This window comes from Oncorhynchus mykiss, chromosome 28 (assembly GCF_013265735.2).
Source record: "Oncorhynchus mykiss isolate Arlee chromosome 28, USDA_OmykA_1.1, whole genome shotgun sequence".
In the NCBI taxonomy this organism is placed as follows: domain Eukaryota; kingdom Metazoa; phylum Chordata; class Actinopteri; order Salmoniformes; family Salmonidae; genus Oncorhynchus; species Oncorhynchus mykiss.
The window spans coordinates 3,310,572-3,336,439 of NC_048592.1; the positions used below are offsets into that span (position 1 = coordinate 3,310,572).

Sequence of the window (25,868 nt, forward strand, 5' to 3'; positions counted from 1 at the left end):
GCAGGTTAAACCTTTGCACAAAACAATCTATACTTTTGACAATATTCAACATTGGGTAATCACAAATTCAGTGTGATCAGATGATTTATACAGTCAATGAGAAATTTGTGCCTTTTGCATCCCTTTGATATTTGAAAGTACAAATATAGAACTTTTAAAGCATGTTATGATAAATTAATTGCCCTTTTAATATTTTAAACCACATGGAGAATTCAATACATCTTTCATTATGGAACATTTAGTAGTCATTTCATAGTGTAAATACCAGGTGAGCTGGTACTACTGTTTTCTTTGCACCTTTTCTGGTATTTTGTGCTGGAAAATGGAGTGGGTCGAGCATAAAACACCAACCCTGTTACCCATAGATAGGCTAGAAATGTTAACTATTTCAGAAATGTTCTCAAGCTCACATTCAATTACCCCCCTCCCTGTTGAAAACAAGCTTCCACCCCGTCAAAGCACTTTGACAGGAATCTTTACAACAAAAATCAAACATTGGTGGAACGATCAACCCCCCTCCTTACACCAGGAGTGAAAAATAAGGCACAAAGCAAGCGATAGTAATACAAACGTAAACACCTCTCTATCCATATGCACACTTTAATTATGAGAGAACTGCATTCCCAGTATCTATACTGAACAAAAATATAAAGTTAACATGTTAAGTGTTTCTCCCATGTTGCATGAGCTGAAATAAAAGCTCAGAGAAATGTTCCATATGCACAAAAAGCTTATTTCTCTCTCAAATGCACAAATTTGCTTTACATCCCTGTTAAGAGAATTTGTCCTTGCCAAGATAATCCATTACCTGACAGGTGTGGCATATCAAGAAGCTAATTAAGCAGCATGATGATTACACAGATGCACCTTGTGCCGGGCACAATAAAAAGGCCACTAAAATATGCAGTTGTCACACAACAGATGTTTCAAGTTGAGGTAGGGCATGCAATTGGCATTCTGACTTCAGGAATGCCCACCAGAGGTGTTGCCCGAGAATTGAATGTTCATCTTTCTACCATAAGCCACCTCCAACGTAATTTTAGAGAATTTGACAGTATTTCCAACCGGCCTCAACTACAGTCCATGTGCCCAGGAGCTCCAAACCCAGCTTCTTCACCTGGGGGATCATCTGGGGGTGTGCTGAGGAATATGTCTGTAATAAAGCCATTTTGTGTGTGTGTGTGTGTGTGTGTGTGGGGATAATTCTGATGGGCTGGCTCCCCAGTTGGTGGGGCTGGCTCCCAAGTGCATATGTCCAGGCCCACCCATGGCTGCGCCCCTGCTCAGTCATGTGAAATCCATAAATTAGGGCCTAAAGAATTGATTTAAATTGACTGATTTCTATATGAACTGTAACTCAGTAAAAATCTGTGTATTTATATTTTTGTTCAGTATATAAACATGTATTTACTATTCAAAACCAAACTCAACAGCTGTTAGCTTTATAATACAAGTGCTTCAAACCTCAAAGATTCACATTTTGTTAATACAGTAGCGGCACCTAGCCTATTTGTGTTGAGAATGCCAACAAGCATTCAGGTGATTATTACAGTGTAATAAGTACAGTGATGGTTTGCCTGGTCTATCAAGAGTTGGTCTCTCTCTGAAATTGTGAGGGGGTTTAAGGACTAGTGTGTGCATGTCCTGCTCTGTCTTGCTAGCTTAGGCCTCTCCTCGGCTCTCCAAAGTTGTATTTTCAGGGTGACTGTTATCATCACAGTAGAGTTCGGTCCTTCTGGTGCTCTTTCCTTCTGCCTCTATGTGGAGAGTCAGCCAAAATGTCAATTATAAAATGTCTCCATTCTATCACCTTGACCTTGTCTTTCTAGGAGTACAGGTAACAACACCCCAGGGGATACATACATAGACCAACCATGAGAACACACATCTGTTCTACTCCCAGGCTGGGCATCAGGCCTGGTAGAGGGGCACCACCCTCTTGATGGCCTGCCGGCATATGGGGCAGGTGGGCTGGGGCAAGGCCTGGTAGCAGCTGTAGCAGCAGCACACGTGCCCACACTCCAGCAGCACACAGCTACGCGGCTGGGTCAGGCAGATCACACAGGCATTTTCCAAGGGTGCCTGCTCCCCAGACCCCTCTTGTGTATCCCCAGCCGTAGACCCTTCCCCCGTCCCACCAGCACCCAACCTCTCAAACTCCCTCCTTAGCCGTTCCTGGTCCCAGCGGACCCTCAGGCTGCGGTAGTAGCGGTGGCCCAACCAGAAGAGGATGGCGGACCCGGCCAGGGCGAACACAGAGGCCAGGACCTGCCAGACCACCGCTTGGCCCTCCTGCTCCAGCCGCAGGGACTCAAAGTCTGCCGTGGTGAGGAAGTACTCCGAGCCGTCAGTGGGCGGGCGGAGCTTCAGCACCCGGTCCGTGTCCAGGATGAGCTCGCCTACACCTGTCAGAGTAGCGCCAACCTAGAAATACAGAAAGACTAACTGGATTATGGAGCAACACACTCTCACTATTTAGGGGCAATAGTAACCTCCCTCACACTAAACATAATAGAACATTTTGGGATCTTATTGTGGAATTCTGGGAATGAATACACTGTTTTTATCATAAGTAATCTTATCAGTGATATTGCTACATAAAAAATGTACTCAAACCTCACCTTGAGCATCTCCTCAGTCTCCAGCTGGCCTTTGGGCTTCTCTCCACTGAGGTACTGCCCGATGATGTCGGTAAAACCATAGGTGGCCTGGTGGAACTTCTCATGGATGATCTCCATCTCTAGCCCCGAGGCCTCCAGGGGACACAGCACCCTCACGTTGGCCTGGTCCGACCCGACCAGGCTGAAGGGCACCGCGTTCACCCTCTGGTGCAGCACACACTCACTGTCCGTCCTACACAGGAGGGGGGGGGGGGGGGGGGGGGGGAGAAAGTTAGAGGAACAAAGATTATTCACAATTCATTCATGATTATCCATAATCATGGTAGTATCCACATTAATGTAGAAGACTTCAGAAACATCTTATTTACAATAAAAGGGACTCCAAAATTACAAAATACATTATTCACCATTTAGTTCCTATTGGGCAAAACAATCTTTAACACAATCAAAACAAACTGCAAATGCATCCAACAAGTTTGTAACCATTGCGTGCTAGGGAATATGGGACCAATTACTAACCTTTTGACTACTTTAATAAACGATAAGTGAATTTGTGGAGGGGGGGGGGGGGGGGGGGAATATACATCAAGTGGTTTCATTTCTAAAATGCTAAAACAGATATGAAAATCCCTTCAAATACCGTTGCATCATATGAAACATTTAAATCCAAAATACTGGAGTACCGAGCCAAACGTGCACATGTTAACTTCACTGAGGAGTGTATATTTGATGTCAGACGGTCCTAGTCATATTAAAGTTTATCATTCAAAGTGGTAATACAGATGATACTAGTCTTTCACATTACATTTGGAGTGTCAATCAGGAGTGTTTCTACCAGGTGCGAGACAGGCTATTCCACACCAGCTTGTGTTCCCTCAGCATGAGTTTCTGCACCACCCCCACAGTGCTTTCCTGGAACTGACTCCTCAAAGGCTCCCCCAGAGGCTGCACTGCCCCTACACACACACACACACACACACCATGGATAGAGACATTAATTATACTAAGAACTGCCCCATCACACCAATAAGTGAGAGAACAGGGTCTAGTCAATATCATAATACAATGATCATAGTGATACACTCAGAAATGCTTCCCATTGACACATATGCCTACCTTCAATGACAACATACTGCAGACACTTTCCCGGTGTCACGTTCAAAAGGTCTGCCAGTTTCCCATCCAAAGTCAACTGTGGTGCATCCTGAAACAACAAGCAAATAGTCATTTCTATTAAAAAATCCCCATGTCTGAAAATGTGTTTTGTACTTGATTTACAATGTGTAAAGACTACGGCCTAGACTCAATTTGTGTAGCGGAAAATCCGCGGGACAGCGCAATTTAAATTTAAAAGGTCATTTGCATTTGAGACGACATTTGGAGCATGCAGTCACTGAATGTGGGAACGTTGCCTTAAATTTCAATCGCGCTATAATGTGGATCTTCAGCAATACGGATTGAATCTAGGCCGTAGTCTGAAGGAATAGATACAGGGCAGACTACTGACATTACGGATTGAATCTAGGCCGTAGTCTGAAGGAATAGATACAGGGCAGACTACTAACAACACGGATTGAATCTAGGCCGTAGTCTGAAGGAATAGATACAGGGCAGACTACTGACATTACAGATTGAATCTAGGCCGTAGTCTGAAGGAATAGATACAGGGCAGACTACTGACATTACAGATTGAATCTAGGCCGTAGTCTGAAGGAATAGATACAGGGCAGACTACTGACATTACAGATTGAATCTAGGCCGTAGTCTGAAGGAATAGATACAGGGCAGACTACTAACATTGAGCTTGTCCACCGTTTTCCTCTTTTTCCTGTAGACGTAGTAGAAGAAACCAGATATAGCCAAGCTGGTGCCTAGACACAGCCCTTCCACCGTCCTCACTGGAAACTCCTCCATCCCCCCCAACACACACTCCACACAGTCTCTTCTCACCCCCCTGGTAACAGGCCTACAGTTCAGAAACAGACAGACAAGTTATACGAAGGATGTTCTTCAGCATGAAAGCAAGGGGGCCATGCGTCACTCAGGCGAGCTACAATTAAATCTTCAGCTGCACGATTCTCTTTGAAATGTCAGTGAAATGCTTGAAAATGTCTATAATTTAATTTTGACAGCACAGTGTCAGAACGCTGGTTTTCAGCACTTTGACAGTAAACTGGATTAGGCTACTCAGAATGCAAAGATGCACAAAAACATTTGATTGGGTTAGGTTATACTACGTTATAATCTAAGAAAATACATTTCAAATATATCATAATCCTATACTATAGTATTACACAGATAATTATGACTATTTACATATTCAGTGCCTTCACTCACAAGCACAACAAAGTTGGAAATGTGTTTGATTTCATTGATGACTTACAATCTGTGTAGGTGGCCTTATTACCTTTTTGAACGGGGTACCTACATCAGTCTTTCTAGATGTCTACTGATGACGGCGCTTGGGTTCAAATACCGTTTATTGACTTTCAGGTGATTGACACGGTCTTTACACTCCTTGGCTAACTAGAACTGGTTTAGCTAGATAATAACAAATGAACGCCTATTGATGAAGGTATTTTCTTCCCATGGGACTTTCGTAAAGAACACCAACGGTCGGTCTGAATGTGAGCACGGATCACTTGCGGTACGGTTTTTCATATGAGCGAGAAATACTTTTCTAAAAACAAAAAGATTAAATGACTACACACCTTTATAGGGTTAGTGTTCCCATACGGCCATATCTCTATGTTACTGCAGAAGACAGACGGAAAACAGTGGCAACCACCTCTGCTGATTAGCCATCTAGCACACGCCAAACACCTGTGTATAACAGAAGAAGGCCACCAGAAATGTGTTGTAACTAGGGTTGCACATTTTGGGGAATATTCAGAGGTGGAAACTTTCCGTGGGGATTAACGGGAATATATGCAAATTAATATGAATACCATTTAAATGTAGATGGTTTTTGAATTGGATATATTTACCATATCATATGGAGACAAAAACAAACCTTTTACCTTATAAGTAGACATAATTGCAAATGATTAAATCCTTCCAAATGAAAAAATAATATTATTTTTACGATTTGAACTTTAATTAAATGAGTTGACTCTTCACATGGGATGATTTCACTCAACAACAAAAGGGAATAGTGAATGATCCATCGCATCTCCCCAAAACGTTCTCAACATCTGTAAAATGATAGTCTAGAAAATAAAGCTTTGATTGTCTTCCTCTCCGGCTTCCATGTCTTCTCCCTGGACCTCAATGTCCACCTCTTGAACATCAGACTGAGGCCTCATCTTCACTGTCACTTTCCAACCTTATTGAGGAAGGCTCGTTGTCAGGCTCAAAAAGCCTCAAATTTGCCCGGATGGCCACCAATTTTTCAACCCTTGCATTGGTCAGCCTGTTGCGTGCTTTGGTGTGTGTATTCCCAAAGAAGGACCAGTTGCGCTCTGAGGCAGCTGATGTTGGTGGGATTTAGAGGATGATGGAGGCAGCAGGGTAAATAGCCTCAGATCCACAAAGTCCCTTCCACCAGGTGGCTGATGAGATATGTTGGCACGACTTCCAAATTGCATCTCCATCCCAAAGCCCTTGCTTGGAAGTGTACTTCGCCAGACTGCCAAGAACCTTGCCCTCATCCAGGCCAAGGTGGCGAGACACGGTAGTGATGACACCACAGGCCTTGTTGATGTCTGCACCAGACAGGATGCTCTTGCCAGCATACTTGGGGTCCAACATGTACGTACGCTGCGGCGTGGATGGGCTTCAGGCAGAAGTCTTCACGCTTTTTGATGGACAGTATTTCAGAACTGCAATTTCCTCTGCTTGGAGCAACAGTGAAGTGGGCAGGGTAGTACGGATTTCTTCTCTTACATCTGCAAGCAGATGAATGGACAGGATGGAATTGTCTCCTTCAATCTGTGCAATGGCTACTGCTATAGGTTTCAGGAGTTTCAGGCTGCTTACCACTCTCTCCCAAAGTTCATCATCCAGGAGGATCCTCTTGATGGGGCTGTCCATATCAGCAGACTGTGATATGGCCATTTCTTGGAGAAACTCCTTCCCCTCCAGGAGACTGTCAAGCATGATGACAACACCACCCCAACAGGTATTGCTGGGCAGCTTCAATGTGGTGCTCTTATTCTTCTCACTTTGTTTGGTGTGGTAGATTGCTGCTATAACTTGATGACCCTTCACATGCCTAATCATTTAAGGCTCTCTTGTAGAGTGTATCCATTGTTTTCATTGTGCCATGATGTCCTTGAGGAGCAGATTCAATGCATGAGCAGCACAGCCAATGGGTATGATGTGAGGGTAGGACTCCTCCACTTTAGACCAAGCAGCCGTCATGTTCGCAGCATTGTCTGTCACCAGTGCAAATACCTTCTGTGGTCCAAGGTCATTGACGACTGCTTTCAGCTCATTTGCAATGTAGAGACCGGTGTGTCTGTTGTCCCTTGTGTCTGTGCCCTTGTAGAATACTGGCTGAGGAGTGGAGATGATGTAGTAAATTATTCCTTGCCCATGAACATTTGACCACCTATCAGAGATGATTGCAATACAGTCTGCTTTCTCTATGATTTACTTCCTTCACTTGAACTCTGCATCCAGCAAATGAGTAGATAAAGCATGTCTGGTTGGAGAGGTGTATGCTGGGCGAAATCTCTTCCAATAAATCAAATCGTTATTTGTCACATGCGCCGAATACAACCTTACAGTGAAATGCTTACTTACAAGCCCTTAACCAACGATGCAGTTAAGAAAATACACACACACAAAAAAAAATATGCAATAAGAAAAATAAATAATTAAAGAGCAGCGGCAAATAACAATAGCGGGGCTATATACAGGGTATTACGGTACAGAGTCAATGTGGAGGCTATATACAGGGGGGTGCCGGTACAGAGTCAATATGGAGGCTATATACAGGGGGGTGCCGGTACAGAGTCAATGTGGAGGCTATATACAGGGTATTACGGTACAGAGTCAATGTGGAGGCTATATACAGGGGGGTGCCGGTACAGAGTCAATGTGGAGGCTATATACAGGGGGGTGCCGGTACAGAGTCAATGTGGAGGCTATATACAGGGTATTACGGTACAGAGTCAATGTGGAGGTTATATACAGGGTGTACCGGTACAGAGTCAATGTGGAGGCTATATACAGGGGGTACAGGTACAGAGTCAATGTGGAGGTTATATACAGGGTGTACCGGTACAGAGTCAATGTGGAGGCTATATACAGGGGGTACAGGTACAGAGTCAATGTGTCTATGTGCGGGGGCAACGATGTCGAGGTAATTATGTACATGTAGGTAGGGTTGTTAAAGTGGCTATGCATAAATAACAGAGTAGTAGAAGCGTGGGGGGGTGCAAATAGTCTGGGTAGCCATTTGATAAACTGTTCAGGAGTCTTATGGCTTGGGGGGGGGGGAGTAAGAAGCTGTTTAGAAGCCTCTTGGACCTAGACTTGGTGCTCAGGTACCGCTTGTCGTGTGGTAACAGAGAGAACAATCTATGACTGGAGTCTTCAACAATTTTTCAGCCCTTCCTCTGACACCGCCTGGTATAGAGGTCCTGGATGGCAGGAAGCTCGACCCTGGTGATGTACTGGGCCGTATGCACTACCCTATGATGTGCCTTGCGGTTGGTGGCCGAGCAGTTGCCATACCAGGCAGTGCAACCTGTCAGGATGCTCTCGATGGTGCAGCTGTAAAATCTTTTGAGGATCTGAAGATCCATGCCAAATCTTTTCAGTCTCCTGAGGAATAGGTTTTGTTGTGCTCTCTTCACGACTGTCTTGGTCCAAGCACACCATGTTAGTTTATTGTTGATGTACACATTGCCTGTGAGCATCAGAGGTGAACCAGTTGCTTACACAGCTCGAGCAAGACATTCATCTGCATTTCTCGGACAACGTTCCTCCATTGAATCATCCTTCTGATTCCAGGAGGACCATGAGCTGTTGCTATCGATAAGGTGTCTGATTCATCATTTTCACCTTGAATAGGAGTAGAGGGACTTTTGTCAGAGGTTGCTTGTTGTGAGCGCTGAGGGAACTTTATGTACTTGGCCAGATTCTGCATCTTTGTTGCATTCTTCACATATGATTTGGCACAGTATTTGCAAATGTACACAGCTTTTCCTTCTACATTAGCTGCAGTGAAATGTCTCCACACATCGGACAGTGCCCGTGGCATTTTCCTGTAAAGATCAGAAAAAAATAATACAATTCCATGTACAGATAAATATTTAAGCAGTTAGACTACAACATTTATCTTACAAAGGAGTTGTTTTAAAGTGAAACATACATGGAAACAGGTGAAATAACACTCCTCAGTTAGCAGGCTCAAGCAAGCTAAAACCCACATGGTACCAAAAGTAACTAGCAGAAATTGTTAACAAGTTAGAAATCATTTAAACACACTTTGCCGTAGGCTACTATTTACTAGTTAACAACAAAAAAAACATGTATGTCATAAAATATATTCACCCCACCCAGTATTGTAATCAAATCTTACCAGAAAGCATGTAGTCCTAGGCTCAGGCAGTGTAATAGTGTGGGCTCAACAGCATCTCATTAGTGTGCAAGATCTTGAGAGTCAGCTGTAATCCCATTGAATTGGGGATAGTTTATAAAATATGCGATAACACCTAGAATTGCCTTGTGTATCCCACAAAAAAGTTGTCTTTTTTGATGAATATAAACTAAATTCCCCAAATTCCAGGGCTTAACTTCCCATGGAAAATGTCTGGAAATTTCCCGACCCTTTACAACCCTAGTTGTAACTGAAAAATACTGTCGGCTGCAACTGAGATAAAGCCAGTTAAAACAGTGTAGTGTGTATATTTTGCATTTGCAAAATTATTTTGATGCGATATGAAAGTAAAGGGCTTTCTGTTTCTAGAAATGTTATGCAATAGAGAAATGGATTCACATTTAGAAATGGAGTATTTGACTGTCACAGCCAGTCTCTCTCTGAAAATAACATAAGGACCTTGGAGGGTAGGCTCGCCTACACTACTTTAGAGTACATTCCTGGGCTAGCTTGATCAAATCAAACGTTATTTGTCACATATTTCATAAACAGGTGTAGATTAACAGTGAAATGCTTACTTATGGGCCCTTCCCAACAACGCAGAGAAAATAGATAAATAATAACAAGGAATAAATAGACAATGGGTAACAATAACTTGGCTATATACACAGGGTACCAGTACCAAGTCAATGTGCAGGGGTACGAGGTAATAACATGGCTATATACACGGGGTACCAGTACCAAGTCAATGTGCAGGGGTACGAGGTAATAACATGGCTATATACACGGGGTACCAGTACCAAGTCAATGTGCAGGGGTACGAGGTAATAACATGGCTATATACACGGGGTACCAGTACCAAGTCAATGTGCAGGGGTACGAGGTAATAACTTGGCTATATACACGGGGTACCAGTACCAAGTCAATGTGCAGGGGTACGAGGTAATAACATGGCTATATACACGGGGTACCAGTACCAAGTCAATGTGCAGGGGTACGAGGTAATAACATGGCTATATACACGGGGTACCAGTACCACGTCAATGTGCAGGGGGACGAGGTAATAACATGGCTATATACACACGGGGTACCAGTACCAAGTCAATGTGCAGGGGTACGAGGTAATAACATGGCTATATACACGGGGTACCAGTACCAAGTCAATGTGCAGGGGTACGAGGTAATTGAGGTAGATATAGTATATCACATGTGAGTACAGTACACCCCTCACATTTTTGTAAATATTTGAGTATATCTTTTCATGTGACAACACTGAAGAAATGACACTTTTCTACAATGTAAAGTAGTGAGTGTACAGCGTGTATAACAGTGTAAATTTGCTGTCCCCTCAAAATAACTCAACACACAGCCATTAATGTCTAAACCGCTGGCAACAAAAGTGAGTACACCCCAAAGAAGTTGCGTGCACGTGCTCCGCGTCATATCCAGAGGTTGTCTTTGGGAAATAGACGTACGAGTGCTGCCAGCATTGCTGCAGAGGTTGAAGGGGTGGGGGTGTCAGCCTGTCAGTGCTCAGACCATACGCCATACACTGCATCAAATTGGTCTGCATGGCTGTTGTCCCAGAAGGAAGCCTCTTCTAAAGATGATGCACAAGAAAGACCGCAAACAGTTTGCTGAAAACAAGCAGACTAAGGACATGGATTACTGGAACCATGTCCTGTGGTCTGATGAGACCAAGATAAACTTATTTGATTCAGATGGTGTCAAGCGTGTGTGGCGGCAACCAGGTGGAGTACAAAGACAAGTGTGTCTTGCCTACAGTCAAGCATGGTGGTGGGAGTGTCATGGTCTGGGGCTGCATGAGTGCTGCCGGCACTGGGGAGCTACAGTTCATTGAGGGAACCATGAATGCCAACATGTACAGTGACATACTGAAGCAGAGCACGATCCCCTCCCTTCGGAGACTGGGCCGCAGTGCAGTATTCCAACATGATAACGACCCCAATCACACCTCCAAGACGACCACTGCCTTTCTAAAGAAGCTGAGGGTAAAGGTGATTGACTGGGCAAGCATACCTCCAGACCTAAACCCTATTGAGCATCTGTGGGGCATCCTCAAACGGAAGGTGGAGGAGTGCAAGGTCTCTAAACATTCACCAGCTCCGTGATGTCGTCATGGAGGAGTGGAAGAGGACTCCAGTGGCAACCTGTGAAGCTCTGGTGAACTCCATGCTGTTCAGGGTCCTGTTGGTTCCAGACTTGCATCAGTACAGCTTGCCGTGAGGTAGCAGAGAGAAGAGTCTATGACTTGGTGGCTGGAGTCTGAGAATTTCTAGGGCCTTACTCTGACACTGCCTGGTATAGAGGCCCTGAACGGGAGGGAGCTCAGCTCCAGTGATGTACCAGGCCTACGCACTACCCTCTGTAGTGCCCTGCGGTCAGATGCCAAGCAGCTGCCACACAGCCAGTCAAGATGCTCTCAATGGTGCAGCTGTAGAACTGAGGATCTGAGGGCCCATGCCAAATGCACTATGGTATATTGAACACTGAGCTATAGTCAATTAACAGCATTCTCAAGTAGGTGTTCCTCTTGTCCAGGTGGAGGGCAGTGTGGAGCGCAATAGAGATTGCGTCATCTCTGGATCTGTTGGGGCGGCTGCGAATTAGAGTGGGCCCAGTGTGTCTGGGATGATGGTGTTGATGTGAGCCATGACCAGCCTTTCAAAGCATTTCATGGCAACAGATGTGAGTGCTATGGGGCAATAGTCATAGACAGGTTACCTTAGTGTTCTTGGGCACAGGGACTATGGTGGTCTGCTTGAGAGGTTGAAAATGTCAGTGAAGACACTTGCCAGCTGGTCAGCGCATGCTCTGAGTACGCATCATGGTAATCCGTCTGGCCCCGCGGCCTTGTGAATGCTAACCTGTATAAAGGTCTTACTCACATCGGCTACGGAGAGCGAGATTACATAGTTTTCAGGAACAGCTAGTGCTCTCATGCATGGTTCAGTGTTGTCTGTCTTGAAGACAGCATCGAAGGAATTTGGCTCGTCTGGTAGGCTCGCGTCACTGGGCAGCTCCCGGCTGGGTTTCCCATTTTATAATCCGTGATAGTTTGCAAGCCTTGCCACATGCATCAGAGCCGGCCTAGTAGGATTCAATCTTAGTCCTGTATTGACATTTTGACTGTTTGATGGGTCGTCGGAGGTCATAGCTGGATTTCTTATAAGCGCCCGAATTAGTGTCCCGCTCATTGAAAGCGGCAGCTCTTGCCTTAAACTGTGGATGTTGGATGTTACCTGTAATCCATGGCTTCTGGTTGGAATATGTATGTATGGTCACTGTGGGGACAACATCGTCAATGCACTTATTGATGAAGCTGATGTGGTAATTTTCTCAATGTTAAATCGGATTAATCCCTGAACATATTCCAGTCTGTGCTAGCGAAACAGTCCTGTAGCTTAGCATCCGCTTCATGGGACCACTTCCATATTGAGTGCGTCACTGGTACTTCCTGTTTTAATTTTTGCTTGTAAGCAGGAATCAGAAGGATAGAGTTATGGTCACATTTGCCAAATGGAGGGCGAGGGAGAGCTTGTATGCGTCTCTGTGTGTGGAGTAAAGGTGATATAGGGTTTTTTCACATCTAGTTGCACATGTGATATGCTGGTAAAAATGACGAGACGGATTTCAGTTTCCCTGCATTAAAATCACTGGCTACTAGGAGCCTCTGGATGTGCAATTTCTTGTTTGCTTGCGGCCCTATACAGTTTGAGTGCAGTTTTAGTGCCAGCACGGTTTGTGGTGGTAAATAGACAACTACAAAAAGTATAGATTAAAACTCTCTTTGTAAATAGTATGGTATACTAACTCAGGCGAGCAAAACCTTGAGACTTCCGTAACATTAGAGATCAGGCACCACCAGTTGTTAACAAAGAGACACACACCTCCCCCTTAACTTTACCCAAAGCTGCAGTTCGGTCTTGACGATGCATAGAAAAACCATCTAGATGTACAGTACCAGTCAAAAGTTTGGACACACCTACTCATTCAAGGGTTTTTCTTTATTTTACTATTTCTACATTTTTGAATAATAGTGAAGACATGACCAAACTATGAAATAACACATATGGAATCATCTAGTAACCACTAAAAGTTAAACAAATCTAAATATATTTCATATGAGATTCTTCAAAGTAGCCACCCTTAGCCTTGATGACAGCTTTGCTCAACCAGCTTCATGAAGTAGTCACTTGGAATGCATTCCAATTAACAGGTGTGCCTTGTTAAAAGTTCAATTGTGGAATTTCTTTCTTAATGCGTTTGAGCCAATCAATTGTGTTGTGACGAGGTAGGGGTGGTATACAGAAGATAACCTTATTTGGTAAGACCAAGTCCATATTATGGCAAGAACAGCTCAAATAAGCAAAGAGAAATGACAGTCCATCATTACTTTAAGACATGAAGGTCAGTCAATGCGGAACATTTCAAGAACATTGAACATTTCTTCAAGTGCAGTCACAAAAACAATCAAGCACTATGATGAAACTGGCTCTCATGAGGACCACCACAGGAAAGGAAGACCCAGCGTTACCTCTGCTACAGAGGATAAGTTCAGTAGAGTTAACTGCACCTCAGATTGCAGCCCAAATAAATGCTTCACAGAGTTCAAGTAACAGATACATCTCAACATCAACTGTTCAGAAGAGACTGCGCGAAATCAGGCCTTCATGCTCGAATTGCTGCAAAGAAGCCACTACTAACGAACACCAATAAGAAGACGAGACTTGCTTGGGCCAAGAAACACGAGCAATGGACATTAGACCGTTGGACATCTGTCCTTCGGCATAATGAGTCCAAATGTGAGATTTTTGTTTCCAACCGCAGTGTCTTCGTGAGAAACAGAGTAGGTGAATGGATGATCTCTGCATATGTGGTTCCCACTGTGAAGCATGGATGTGTGATGGTGTGGGGGGTGCTTTGCTGGTGACACAATCAGTGATTTATTTAGAATTCAAGGCACACTTAACCAGCATGGCTACCACAGCATTCTGCAGCGATATGTCATCCCATCCCATCCCATCTGATTTGCGCTTAGTGAGACTATCATTTGTTTTTCAACAGGACAATGACCCAAAACACACCTCCAGTCTGTATGGACTATTTTACCAAGGAGAGTGATGGAGTGCTGCATCAGATGACCTGGCCTCCACAATCACCCAACCTCAACCCAATTGAGATGGTTTGGGATGAGTTGGACAGCAGAGTGAGGGAAAAGCAGCCAACAAGTGCTCAGCATATGTGAGAACTCCTTCAAGACTGTTAGAAAAGCATTCCTCATTAAGCTAGTTTTCAAGAGTGTGTAAAACTGTCTAGAATGTCAAGAGTGTGTAAAACTGTCAAGGCGAAGGTTGGCTACTTTGAAGAACCTCAAAATATATTTTGATTTACACCGTTGGTTACTACATGATTCCAAATGTGTCATTTCGTAGTTTTAATGTCTTCACTGTTATTCTACAATGTAGAAAACAGTCCAAATAAAGAAAAACCCTTGAAGGTGTGACTTTTGACTGGTACTGTATATTATCCAATTATTCCAGTTGATAGGATAGACTCCTATGGAGTTAGTTCTCTAGTGATTGTAAACTCTTTTGCCTCTCTTGCGCCGTCCCTTCCATTTTGAGTCCGGGTGATTCGAGCCTGGTCCAGACTCTTTGATTAATAAATATTAATCTAAATCGAGGATAGTGATTTATGTTCCCGATGTCCAGAAGCGGTTTCAGTCATTGGTAACGATGGCGGAAATATTATGTACAAAAAAAAGTAGCATAATCGGTCAGGAGCCCGTAAAATGGCACAACCATGCAGAACCATTAAAGCCAGTTCTAAGATGTAGAACTACATTTAACAAAATATCACGTTCAACATTGACATTATGCCATCTCAGATACATACTTCGATAAACATCCAAGTTGCTGGCCCACAGAGTGGATATAAACAATAATTACAGTTGGTTAGCTAGCAAGCAAATGTTTTGTTAGCGAATTTAAATATTTTGCTAGCTGGAAGACATGCCATTGACCTCTAAAATATCGTCTTAAATGTCCGCAAAGGTTAGACCATAACATGACAACAGTATTTGTGCACTCTTTTGCAACAGCCAAAGGGTCAAATCTGACTTAATCAATCAGTATTGTACATTTTTTACCTTTCAAAAACACTCTAGTTGTCTTCCCCGGAAGAATGGGCTTTTTGTTTTGATCACATGACATGTTCTCCTTCCTGGAAACTACGCATCTTCGGGTGAAGCCAATGGCCCTGTTCCCTGGGTATTTCACTTAAAGATGCACTGTAAAGACATTTATCCGCCTTCCTGGACACAGAAATTCGAATCCTTTATCTAATTTCAGTTTGTGACCAAACAATCAAGTATTATACCATTTAAACCGCTGTGAAACATATTTTCCATAAAAAAAATATTGTATTTTCAGCTGTTTGAAGCTGGTGTATAAAACCAAAAGTAAAATACGCAAAAACGAAATTTAAGGGAAGTTTAGAAATAGCGCACAGAGCGCACATCTGCCGCGTCTTTGGCTTGCTTTCAGTGAGAATGAAAGATCAATAACAAACATATTTCTCGGTGGCATCTTTAATGACCAATGGAATGGTGTAAAATGTACAAACTCTTCCCACCCGGGACACCGGGTCATGCAAAACGAACTCCCCAACGACTGGTTGACGCTATACGGAATCATGTGACGGGGTACTAATGTACTGTTGCTGCCGCGCCACGTAGCTAGCGTAAGCCGAAATGGCAGGAGGTGTGAAGAAAAAGTCATCACCTGGTCCACTGTCTCGAGTGTGGGCGACACTTCGAAAACTATGGCAGGAGAAACATTTGATATTATTCCAGGCGGAGTACACAATACTGGTCGCCTCTGTTCTGTGGTTCCTGGAGATCGGAATAAACATATGGGTCATACAAAAAGTAGCATGTAAGTAGCTAGCGGTTTAGCTTGAGCATGCGGCTAGCCTTAAAAGGATACTTCGAGATTTTGGCAATGAGGTCCTTAACATTGAGGGCCTTTATCTACTTCCCCAGAGTCAGATGAACTCATGGATACCATTTGTATGTCCAGTATGAAGGAAGGTAGTGGTATTTTCGCGAGCCAATGTTAACTGACCTTAGCACAACGACAGCAAGTCTGGTATCTACTAGCATGCCGAATATTCAACTCTTAAACCCTTATTATTCGTATGGTTTTCATTCGTTGACTTCGCCCACGTTTGGCTGTACTACAATTCCGAAGCTGTGTTTTAACGTTTAGAAACGTCAACAATCACTTGCGAACCCGTTTTTTAAATCTATGCCCCTTATCTTTCGTATCTGCAATAAACTCTTAAAAAATATACACTTACTGTAGCAGTCCTGTGCTGATCCATAAGCTGTGTGTGCCTCCAGTTGGCGAACTACAGTACACTTTCTCCCTACCCAGTTACAGTTACACTGGTGTTCAGAGCATGCTAGTGTAACCGGTGTGAAATGGAGAGCTAGTTAGCGTTTCAAACGTCACCCGCTCTGAGACTTGGAGTAGTGGTTCCAATGGAACGATGCTTCGAGGGTTGTCTGTGTGCAGAGGGTCCCTGGTTCGAGCCCAGGTAGGGGCGAGGAGAGGGACGGAAGCTGTTACACTAATTAGGACAGGTGGATTTCCATCTGTCTTGCGTAAACGAGCAATGGAAATATGGCTGTGTGAGAACAGTAACCCAAACTCTGTCGTGTTATAATTTAACCATTTGTTTTTTGAAAGTATATTTGTCGCTGATATGAAGATAGCAACGTTCCTTGTTTCCAAAACCGTACCGCAAGTGATGCGTGTTAACCTTCAGAACGCGCATAAGGGCCATTAATGTTCCCCCGACCAGAATATACATGCTTCTTCTGGCAACAACACTTAAACTTGCCACAGCTATTGAGAGCTACATATTTCGTCCATACTAGGCAACATCACAAGGGACCGTGACCACGTCTGTAAATTCACTTTGACAGTTGGCACTACAGAGGCTAACCCATTCATAGACTCGCCTAACTGCTTTGGCCCCTATTGACTGTAGTATCTTCTGCTGGAGGACTTTTGTTAAGATCCCAGACACTCGTTCTGACGTTAAAATACATCGCTTGCGGTATGGTTTGGCAACATATCTGTTAAATTACTGCACACCTTTGCTTTATGGAGTTAGGGTTTGTTTTCTCACATGGAGATATCTCCATGTTGCAGCGCTTATTACAGACGACACCAGTGCTATCTAGCGTGCTCAACACCTATGTAAGTGTAACTGGAGGAAGTGTAGTTCATTGGCTCGAGGTAAACAGCGGTATGGAACCGTGCAAACCTGCTACACAGTAAGTTAATCTCTTTTTATTCTAAATATTCTTTATTGCTGAAATGAAAGATAAGTTCCATATGTTTGGAAAACCGTATCACAAGCAATTACTTATTATTTAGGTTTCTAAATGTTGAAACAGTGTCAGGATTGTAGTTCACATGGTCCCACCAGTGCTTATAGCTGAGAACCCTTGGTATAAAGTAGAATCCCTTGGGTTCTTGAGAGCAAGTAGGAAGAGTCAGAAGTAATTTAAGTATATTGTTCTTGCAGATGCTTCGTTCTCTCGATTCGGAAGAAAAGTCTATCTTATAAGTGTCTGTGTTCAGCTGCAGGTGGTTCTCCAAAAAAGAGAGTATTCATTAAGATAGTAAAATCCACGTTTTTCACAGTGAGGCGTTCCATCGCCATTTTAGCTGCCAGACATCTTGCATTTTGCAACATCTTTGCAGGAACTAGTCATTTCTATGCTCCATCGCCACTTGTAGAAGCAGATGATAGTGCATCACACAGTGCGACCAAAACAAAGATCTACACCCAGTCCAGGCATTTCTCACTCGATACAAAATGTTGATTTTACTACCTTTCAAAATATTCTCTGGATTTTGGAGAACCACCTGTAACTCAACATAGACATTTATAAGATACTTTTCTTCCGATTTGAGAACGAAGGAAGTATCAGCAAGAACAGTTAAATTGAAAAATAGCTTCCAACCCTTTCTACTAGCCAAGGTATTAACCACATATGGAAACATACGGAAAATTCACATTTCACCGTTTTTAATGTATAGCTACAGTTTCCCTTTCTTGTTAGATTTGTTTTCTTTGGTAGTTGCTGCTGACCTGTTCTTACTGTCACCTGATTGTTTAGGTACCTTCATCCACATTTTTTGAATGTAAATGACAAGTTATTGCCAATGCAACCGGTCGTTCATTGGTGAATGTCTTCTCCTGCAGACACAGAGATCGACTGGAAGGCGTATATGGATGAGGTAGAGGGAGTCATCAACGGCACCTACGACTACACCCAGCTGAAAGGAGACACAGGCCCTCTGGTGTAAGTTCCACTACCCTATACGTGGCACTCTACAAATTAAGGAACCAGGTTCCAATACCAGTATTGGCAACCCCGGGGATGTATTCATTAGCCGGATTCCATTGCAAAACGTGTCTGTTGCAAAACCTTTTGCAACGGAAATGGTTTCCCGTTTTCTCTAGGAAGCAAACGAAACGGAGGGACCTACCTGAATTTGTACATGCATTTGAATCTTCACCAGACCCATGACAAAGCATTGCACTTTTCCCTGTGTGTGTGTGTCTGTGCGTGCCTGCAGTCTGACGTGACTGATTTCTGAACCTACCTTTTCAGGTACCCAGCAGGGTTTGTGTACATCTTCACAGCGTTGTATTATGTTACCAACCATGGGGTGAATATCCGCCTGGCCCAGTATTTGTTCGCTGTCTTCTACCTGCTCACTCTGCTACTCGTCTTCAGGATATACCACCGCACCAAGAAGGTGAGATGCAACACGTATTCCTTTGTACGCTGTTTTCCAAGGTGACGTTGTTTCTTTGGTACTTAGCTAGTTGTCATTAGCCAAAATATATTTAGTTTTTATTGCAACTTGGAATTCACCACTTTATAATACTGTAATCTATTCCATGATTTAAAAAAAGGGCCATTTTGACTCTCCTCCTCTCCAGGTTCCTCCCTATGTGTTCTTCTTTGTGTGCTGTGCCTCCTACCGGATCCACTCCATCTTCGTCCTGCGTCTTTTCAACGACCCCGTGGCCATGATGATGCTGTTTGGGGCCGTCAATTTTTTCTTGGACGGCCGCTGGACTTTGGGCTGCGGGCTCTACAGGCAAGTGTAAACCCTGGTTCTGCACAGCTGTAGCCCAGCTCAGTTAAACTGAAATGATCAAACTGAAGTTGAACTTGGTTCAGTGTGCGGGCCAATATGGGACACCTTTCATGATAATAACGCTCTAATTTAGATTGGCAGAACTGAGTTGCTGAACTCAACATCTGACTGTGGTAGCCCCTATCACATGGTCTGAATGACAACTTCCTCTACCTCTGCTGTGGACAGTTTAGCAGTGTCTGTGAAGATGAACGTGCTCCTGTTCGCCCCGGGCCTTCTCTTCTTGCTGCTGTCTGAGTTTGGCCTGATGAGGACCATACCCAAGCTTTCTCTCTGTGCTGCCATCCAGGTTTGGACCTCCTTCATCTGCTTCAACTGTTACGTTTACATTTTACTCACAGATGCCTCTTGTCCCCAGCATTCCATCCACTTTCCACACTGTGTGGACAATTAGGATTTGCGTACTCTATTTCCATTCTGTTGATTGTCCATCTCTACTCCATCTCACCTCTCTCTCTCTCGCATCACAGTTGTTGCTGGGCCTACCCTTCCTGATGGAGAATCCAATTGGTTATATGACCCGGGCCTTTGACCTGGGTCGTCAGTTCATGTTCACATGGACAGTGAACTGGCGCTTCCTGCCGGAGTGGCTGTTCCTGAGTCGCTACTTCCACCTGGTGCTCCTGGCCGCCCACCTGCTAGCCCTGCTGCTATTTGCCCTGCGCCGCTGGAAGAGGTGAGGCTACTGGGGTTATCTCTAGCACCAGAGATGTTCATGGTCAGGACAAAACTCTTGGCCCTAGTAGAGCCTAAAAGGAGATACAGCCTAAATTATATTTGTGCACCAATGCTTTAGAGGTTATCTCTAGCACCAGAGATGTTCATGGTCAGGACAAAACTCTTGGCCCTAGTAGAGCCTAAAAGGAGATACAGCTTGAATTATATTTGTACACCAATGCTTTAGTCTGGCCATCTCTGCTTTTTGTTGTTAACCAGGTGCGCTCTCTGTTGAATTAAACCAACACATGTTTCTCCTCAGGCCTGAAGAGAGCATCATGGAACTGCTGAAGGAGCCAGGCAAGAGAGTCCTCCTTGCACAGAAACTCACCTCAGATCATATCCTTTCCTCAGTCTGTCTCTGGAGCCATGACTAGAAACGGTACCGGTGTGTTGTTCTGTATCTCTAAACACACAGTTATCTTGTTCTTTTTTATTTGTTTAACCTTTATTTAATTAGGTCTGTCTCTATGGCCATAAAGTACCAGTGTATATCTTAAGAGCTGTAACTAAAGATGGCTATTAGTGGATATGGCTAGAAATCCCAATTACTTTGTGTTTATATTTTGTCCATGTTTTTTTTTCACACCAAATACGAACATACAAACAACAACTGTGCCTGTTATATAGTTATTAGAAAGTTTTCACACCCCTTCACTTTTTCAAGATTTTGTTGTTCCAAAGTGGGATTAAAAAGTATTTAATTGTAATTTTTTTGTCAATGATCTATACGCAATACTCTAATGTCAAAGTGGAAGAAAAAGGTATTAAGGAAAATAAGACATTAATATATCTTCATTAGGTAAGTTTTCAACTCCCCGAGTCAATACATGTTAGAATCACCTTTGGCAGTGATTACAGCTGTGTGTCTTTCTGGGTAAGTCTTTTTATGACTTTTGCACACCTGGATTGTACAATATTTGCCTTTTTTTTAAAATTATTATTCAAACTCTGTGAAGTTGGTTGTTGCTAGACAGCAATTTTGAAGTCTTGCCATAGATTTAAGACAATTTTTAAATCGAGTGGTGCAGCAGTCTAAGGCACATTGCAGTGCTTGAGGCATCACTACAGCCCCGGCTTCGATCCCAGGCTGTTTCAGAGCTGGCCGTGGACCGGGAGACCCATGAGGCGGCGCACAATTGGCCCAGTGTCGTCCGGGTTAGGGAAAGCTTTGACTGGCCCGGGATGTCCTTGCCCCATCGCACTCGAGAGACTCATTGTGGCCGTCCGGGCACCTGCAAGCTGACTTCAGACGCCAGTTGGACAGTGTTTCCTCTGACACATTGGTACGGCTGGCTTCCGGGTACGGCTGGCTTCCGGGTTAAGCGGGCAGTGTATCAAGAAGCAGTGCGGCTTGGCAGGGTCGTGTTTCAGAGGACGCATGGCTCTCGACCTTCGCCTCTCCCGAGTCCGTAGGGGAGTTGCAGAGATGGGACAAGACTGTAATTGGATATCACGAAATTGGGGAGAAAAAGGGGTAGAAGGTCGAGAGCCATGCGTACTCTGAAACACGACCCTGCTTCTTAATTAAAAAATATATAAAACAAGTTAATTCCTTTGCCACATTTTTTGCAGTATTACTTTTGTGCCTTATTGCAAACAGGGTGCATGTTTTGGAATATTCTGTACAGGCTTCCTTTTTACAGTGTTGTGGAGAAACTACAATGTTGTTGATTCATCCTCAATTGTCTCCAGAGCCATTAAAGTCTGTTATAAAATTACTATTGGCCTCATGGTGATATGCCTGAGCGGTTTCCTTCCCCTCCGGCAGCTGAATTAGGAAGAACGTGTGTTTTTTGTTTTTACCTATCTACCAATAGGTGCCCTTCCTTGCGAGTCATTGGAAAACCTCCCTGGTCTTTGTGGTTGAATCTGTGCTTGAAATTCACTGCTCGACTAAGGGACCTCAGAGAAAATTGTGTGTGTGGTGTACCGAGATGGGGTAGTCATTCAAAAGTCATGTTAGACACTTATTGCACGCAGAGTGTGTCCATGCAACTTATAATGTGACTTGTTAAGCACATTTTTACTCCTGAACTTATTTAGGCTTGACATAACCAAGGGTTGAATACTTACCGACTCAAGACATTTCTGCTTTTCATTTTTTATTAATTTGCAAAGAAATTAGATAAGAATCCACTTTGACATTATGGGGTAGATCAGTGACCCAAAATCTCAACTTAATCAATTTTAAATTCAGGCTCTAACACAACAACATGTGGAAAAAGTCAAAGGGTGTGAATACTTTCTGAAGGCACTGTATATTAGACCTTAACAGCTGATCACAGATGGTGCTGGTCCTCTTCACGTCTAACTTCATCGGCATGTGCTTCAGCCGCTCGCTGCACTACCAGTTTTATGTCTGGTACTTCCACACCCTACCCTTCCTGCTCTGGAGTGGAGGGTTCAAGAAGCTGGCTCACCTACTCCGGTAAGGGGGGGGGGGGGGGGGCTTTTGGCCGTGATGTGTAGAAATGGGAAGGGTCCTAACTTCCAACGTACATTTTCACAAATCTTAATTGACATCATGTAGTTTTCAGGCGTATGCAGGATTGGGAACATTTGCTAATTTTAGTCTACTATAAATTCTGAGCCTTGATGGGTCAAAAGGCCTGTTATTGTCACTCATTGTCCTCTCACGTTATGTCTTATCTGGTCTTTCTGTGGACAGGGTTTTGATCCTGGGTCTGGTGGAGCTGTCATGGAACACCTACCCGTCTACCATATACAGCTCAGCAGCCCTCCACCTGTGTCACCTCATCATGCTGCTCTCCTTGTGGTTCGCCCGGCCCCCAGCCCGCCAGGGAGAGAATGCCAAGAGCCAGTAAGATTAGCCCCTAGAGGACCCTCCCGTCCACCCTAGGCTGGTTCTCACCCCTCGCCTCACCGTGTCTTGCCTATTTCCTCATGACGCACAGGGGGTTATTGAGGTGGAGTGGGATCTGTCTTTAAACGCATCGGTTTGTTGCTACCCACCTCGCTGTAGCTCTGCTAGCGTATAGCGGTACATACAGGTGAGAGGAGGGACTGAGTGAGACTGCATGTGGGGGTGTATTACGATTTGGCAGTCGTGCAGGTTTGTGGCGTGGGAGGAAGCTGAAAACAATTAGGATTCTCAGGTTAAAGAATGAAATAATACAAATCTAAGAGTGGGAGTCTAGTGGTGTGGAGAAACGCTGAATGTTTTGCTGTGTCGTCTAGAACATCTTAAGGAAGGATCTCTTGCTTACAGTATGTTTTGTGTCAACTACCTTTTAGCCCGTGATTTTTCTTGTGAAGTATTATCTGGTCTTGGCGATAATCGAGTGAGAAACTCTTAGGTCCCCATGCTGGCAACCAGCTGTTCTGAACCTCTGATACTGGCCCATTTGTTGTTGTAAAGATGGTTTCTATGTGCGTTTGTCTTAACTCCGTATCAGGGAATTTTTACTTTGCTACTACTTATTGACAAAGCTTTGAATTGAACTGTCCTCTGCGATAGATTCTAGTCCTCTAACTCAGTTGGCAGAGCGTGGCGCTTGCATCGCCAGGATAGTGAGTTCGATTCCAGGGACCACCCATACGCTAAAAAAAATGACTAAGTTGTTTTGGTTAAAAGCTTCCGGTAGATGGCATATATTATTATATTAAAGATTTATGTTTGTCCTCAACTCCATACCTGGGAATGTTTTACTTTACTACTTATTAATGAACGCTTTAAATTCAACCGTTCTCTGCAATAAGCTTTTGGTGCCGCCCATTGGGCACAATAGGAATGACGTTGCCTAGCTAGCACAAGGCTTATCATAGGCAAATACGTAATAATATATGTCATTTCATATAAGAATATGACCATGCAGAACTAAGCTGTTGACTGTCACGAATATCTGTCTATTGTTTTCATTTTCTAACAGTTTCTTTCAGAGAATGTGGATCAGTGTGTGCACTAGACGAAATAGATGAGGTCCAATTTCCCGCACCCAGATTAAGCCTACACCTGGACCAAACACTCACTAAGGTTATTTTAGTCCAAGAATAGGCTTAAATGGATAGTTCCGCGTGACAACATGTTCACGTAATTTTGCAGAACTTTCCTTTTAATCGGAGTAGGAAACTGTCCCTTTTTAAGTGTTAAATGTTCTTTAATGAGCTGCCATAGGTGATATTTAGTGCTCATATTTCTTTGCTGATGTTTGTGTGTTTTGATTTGCATGACTGTTTTGTGTTACACATGAAGACAGAGATTGATTCCAAAGGTGTGTTTTATTCTGTTGATAAAGATGTGAAAATAAAAGGCATATCTCTAAAGAAATTTGAATTAAATGTCATTCATTCACAAGCATACGTTTGTGTAATTTAATTCTACACTAATGCCAGTTAGACATACTACCCAGTTAATAGGCCTTTCAGCTGAGAAAAAATAGAGCAGTGACAAAATCTACTAAGTCAAAGTAATGTAAGCTTTACATGATCAAGGCAATATTGTAGTTTCATATGGTGTACTTAAAGGCAACTTGGGTTAGCCAAGTAGTGTTTGCAACGTCAAGTCTCAATTGACCTAAGTCAAATGATCTTGGCACTGGGGAAAATGGAATCTGTTTATTTTATGTAGACGGGGCACAGACGCATTCATATTAGCAACCAGAGGTGCAAATGCCATTTTTCAACTGAACCTGATTTTAAAAACAAATGATTCAAGGTAGGAGGCAACTGCACCAAAGTTCTAGTAGGAGAAAACACTGGTAACTATCACATGTTGTCGTGACGGTAATAAGTCATTTGGCATATTGTGGTGGTTTTAACATGGTGGCTATGTGGTCACATGTTGTTGGGATTGTAGCAGAGCATGTTGAGCTGGATGTTCTCGTCCCAGTGGCGGAGCAGCATAAACAGTTGCCTGGCAGCCCCCTTCAGCCCGGCCAGGTCCACCCCCTCCGGCAGCTCCTGGCCCCGCAGCCAGAAATCCGCCTTGGCTGCCACCAGCTCCCACTCCATGAAAAACCCTGCACAGCGGTGCTCTAGCCAGGCCAGAGCCACGGCTGTGGCCCAGCTCGAGCCCTCCAGGTCCCCCAGAGCTAGCTGATCGCTCCCCTGGAGGTCTGGAGCTGCTGGATCCAACAGAGAACCCTCACAGACGTCAGTCTCTGAGCCGCGCCCGCTGTCTGCTTGGGTGGTCTGGGGGATAGGGCCACCTGTCGTGTCAGGAGAGCCTTCCTCGGAGCTAGGGGGGTCAGGGAGGGTCGTCAGGGGCTCTTGGCACCGGTCGGAGAAGTGTCTCCTGCAGAGTCGGGGGTCCAGGATTAGGGGAGGGTCATCAGGGGTATGGGGGCCACCCAAGGGCTTGGTACCAGTAGAGGTGTGGTGATGGGGGAGACTAGGAGGCTTGGTAGAGGTGGTGGTGTAGTGGAGGGGGGTACCAGTTGGGCGCGTGGTAGTGTTGGAGGAGGGGATTGTTGGGGCGTTGGGGGAGGTGCAGCGGAAGGGGGGGCTGAGGCTGCTGCGGTGGAGGCTGTAGGGGGATGCCCTCTTCAGACGGTCCAGGGGGATCTGGATACAGTCAGAGTAGACCTCTGTCAGGAGGAAGGCCCCAGAGGCCAACTGGAGACGCACCTGTGGAGGAGATACCAGATACTAACTCTTAAATCGGGTATCCACCTCTAAATACTTCTTGTAGATTCATTATCGGTAGAGTACTTGAAGGGCATTTCCACCACTTTTCAATCTCAT

At 44.2% G+C, this 25,868-nt stretch overlaps 3 protein-coding genes across 10 annotated transcripts in view; 1 reads left to right on the plus strand and 2 right to left on the minus strand.

Annotated features, from left to right (window-relative positions):
• Window positions 1-164: 164 nt before the first annotated feature.
• On the minus strand, window positions 165-16,681 carry LOC110508351 (mitochondrial ubiquitin ligase activator of nfkb 1-A). 5 transcript variants are annotated; one of them, XM_036966812.1, is made up of 7 exons: window positions 15,344-15,471; window positions 5,333-5,444; window positions 4,419-4,587; window positions 3,738-3,825; window positions 3,457-3,577; window positions 2,622-2,853; window positions 165-2,424 (listed from the first exon to the last, which is right to left on the minus strand). In XM_036966812.1, exons 3-7 carry the CDS (start codon window positions 4,533-4,535, stop codon window positions 1,912-1,914), a joined length of 1,071 nt encoding a protein of 356 aa, XP_036822707.1. In that variant the 5' UTR covers window positions 4,536-4,587; window positions 5,333-5,444; window positions 15,344-15,471; the 3' UTR covers window positions 165-1,911. The 5 variants fall into 5 exon arrangements, with proteins under 5 accessions (XP_036822707.1, XP_036822708.1, XP_021444479.2 ...); XM_036966813.1 differs by lacking the exons at window positions 5,333-5,444; window positions 15,344-15,471 and adding an exon at window positions 16,555-16,676; XM_021588804.2 differs by lacking the exon at window positions 5,333-5,444 and having other exon boundaries at window positions 15,344-15,496.
• Window positions 15,843-24,443, plus strand: alg3 (ALG3 alpha-1,3- mannosyltransferase). Of its 2 annotated transcripts, none has more exons than XM_021588802.2 (9): window positions 15,843-16,130; window positions 18,478-18,577; window positions 18,890-19,037; window positions 19,225-19,385; window positions 19,614-19,734; window positions 19,916-20,121; window positions 20,425-20,501; window positions 22,449-22,593; window positions 22,834-24,443. In XM_021588802.2, the coding sequence occupies exons 1-9, from the start codon at window positions 15,947-15,949 to the stop codon at window positions 22,988-22,990; spliced, it is 1,299 nt and encodes a 432-aa protein (XP_021444477.2). In that variant the 5' UTR covers window positions 15,843-15,946; the 3' UTR covers window positions 22,991-24,443. The 2 variants fall into 2 exon arrangements, with proteins under 2 accessions (XP_021444477.2, XP_021444478.2); XM_021588803.2 differs by lacking the exon at window positions 15,843-16,130 and adding an exon at window positions 16,924-17,539.
• vwa5b2 (von Willebrand factor A domain containing 5B2) overlaps window positions 24,386-25,868 on the minus strand; it is a 31,868-nt gene continuing 30,385 nt past the window's right edge. For all 3 annotated transcript variants that reach the window (XM_036966807.1, XM_036966809.1, XM_036966810.1), the window contains one exon: window positions 24,386-25,751. In XM_036966807.1, coding sequence (XP_036822702.1) covers window positions 24,960-25,751 — 792 coding nt within the window. In that variant the 3' untranslated portion in view covers window positions 24,386-24,959. The remainder of the gene's footprint in view (window positions 25,752-25,868) is intronic.

Coding starts and splice junctions, on each gene's coding strand:
- LOC110508351 (XM_036966813.1), bottom strand. CDS start 4,535: ATGGAGGAGTTTCCAGTGAGGACGGTGGAAGGGCTGTGTCTAGGCACC. Junction 3,826..4,418: donor AAACGGTGGACAAGCTCAAT/GTTAGTAGTCTG, acceptor TTGTTGTTTCAG/GATGCACCACAGTTGACTTT. Junction 3,578..3,737: donor GCAGTATGTTGTCATTGAAG/GTAGGCATATGT, acceptor GTGTGTGTGTAG/GGGCAGTGCAGCCTCTGGGG.
- alg3 (XM_021588802.2), top strand. CDS start 15,947: ATGGCAGGAGGTGTGAAGAAAAAGTCATCACCTGGTCCACTGTCTCGA. Junction 20,122..20,424: donor GCCCTGCGCCGCTGGAAGAG/GTGAGGCTACTG, acceptor GTTTCTCCTCAG/GCCTGAAGAGAGCATCATGG. Junction 20,502..22,448: donor ACAGAAACTCACCTCAGATC/ATATCCTTTCCT, acceptor ACAGCTGATCAC/AGATGGTGCTGGTCCTCTTC.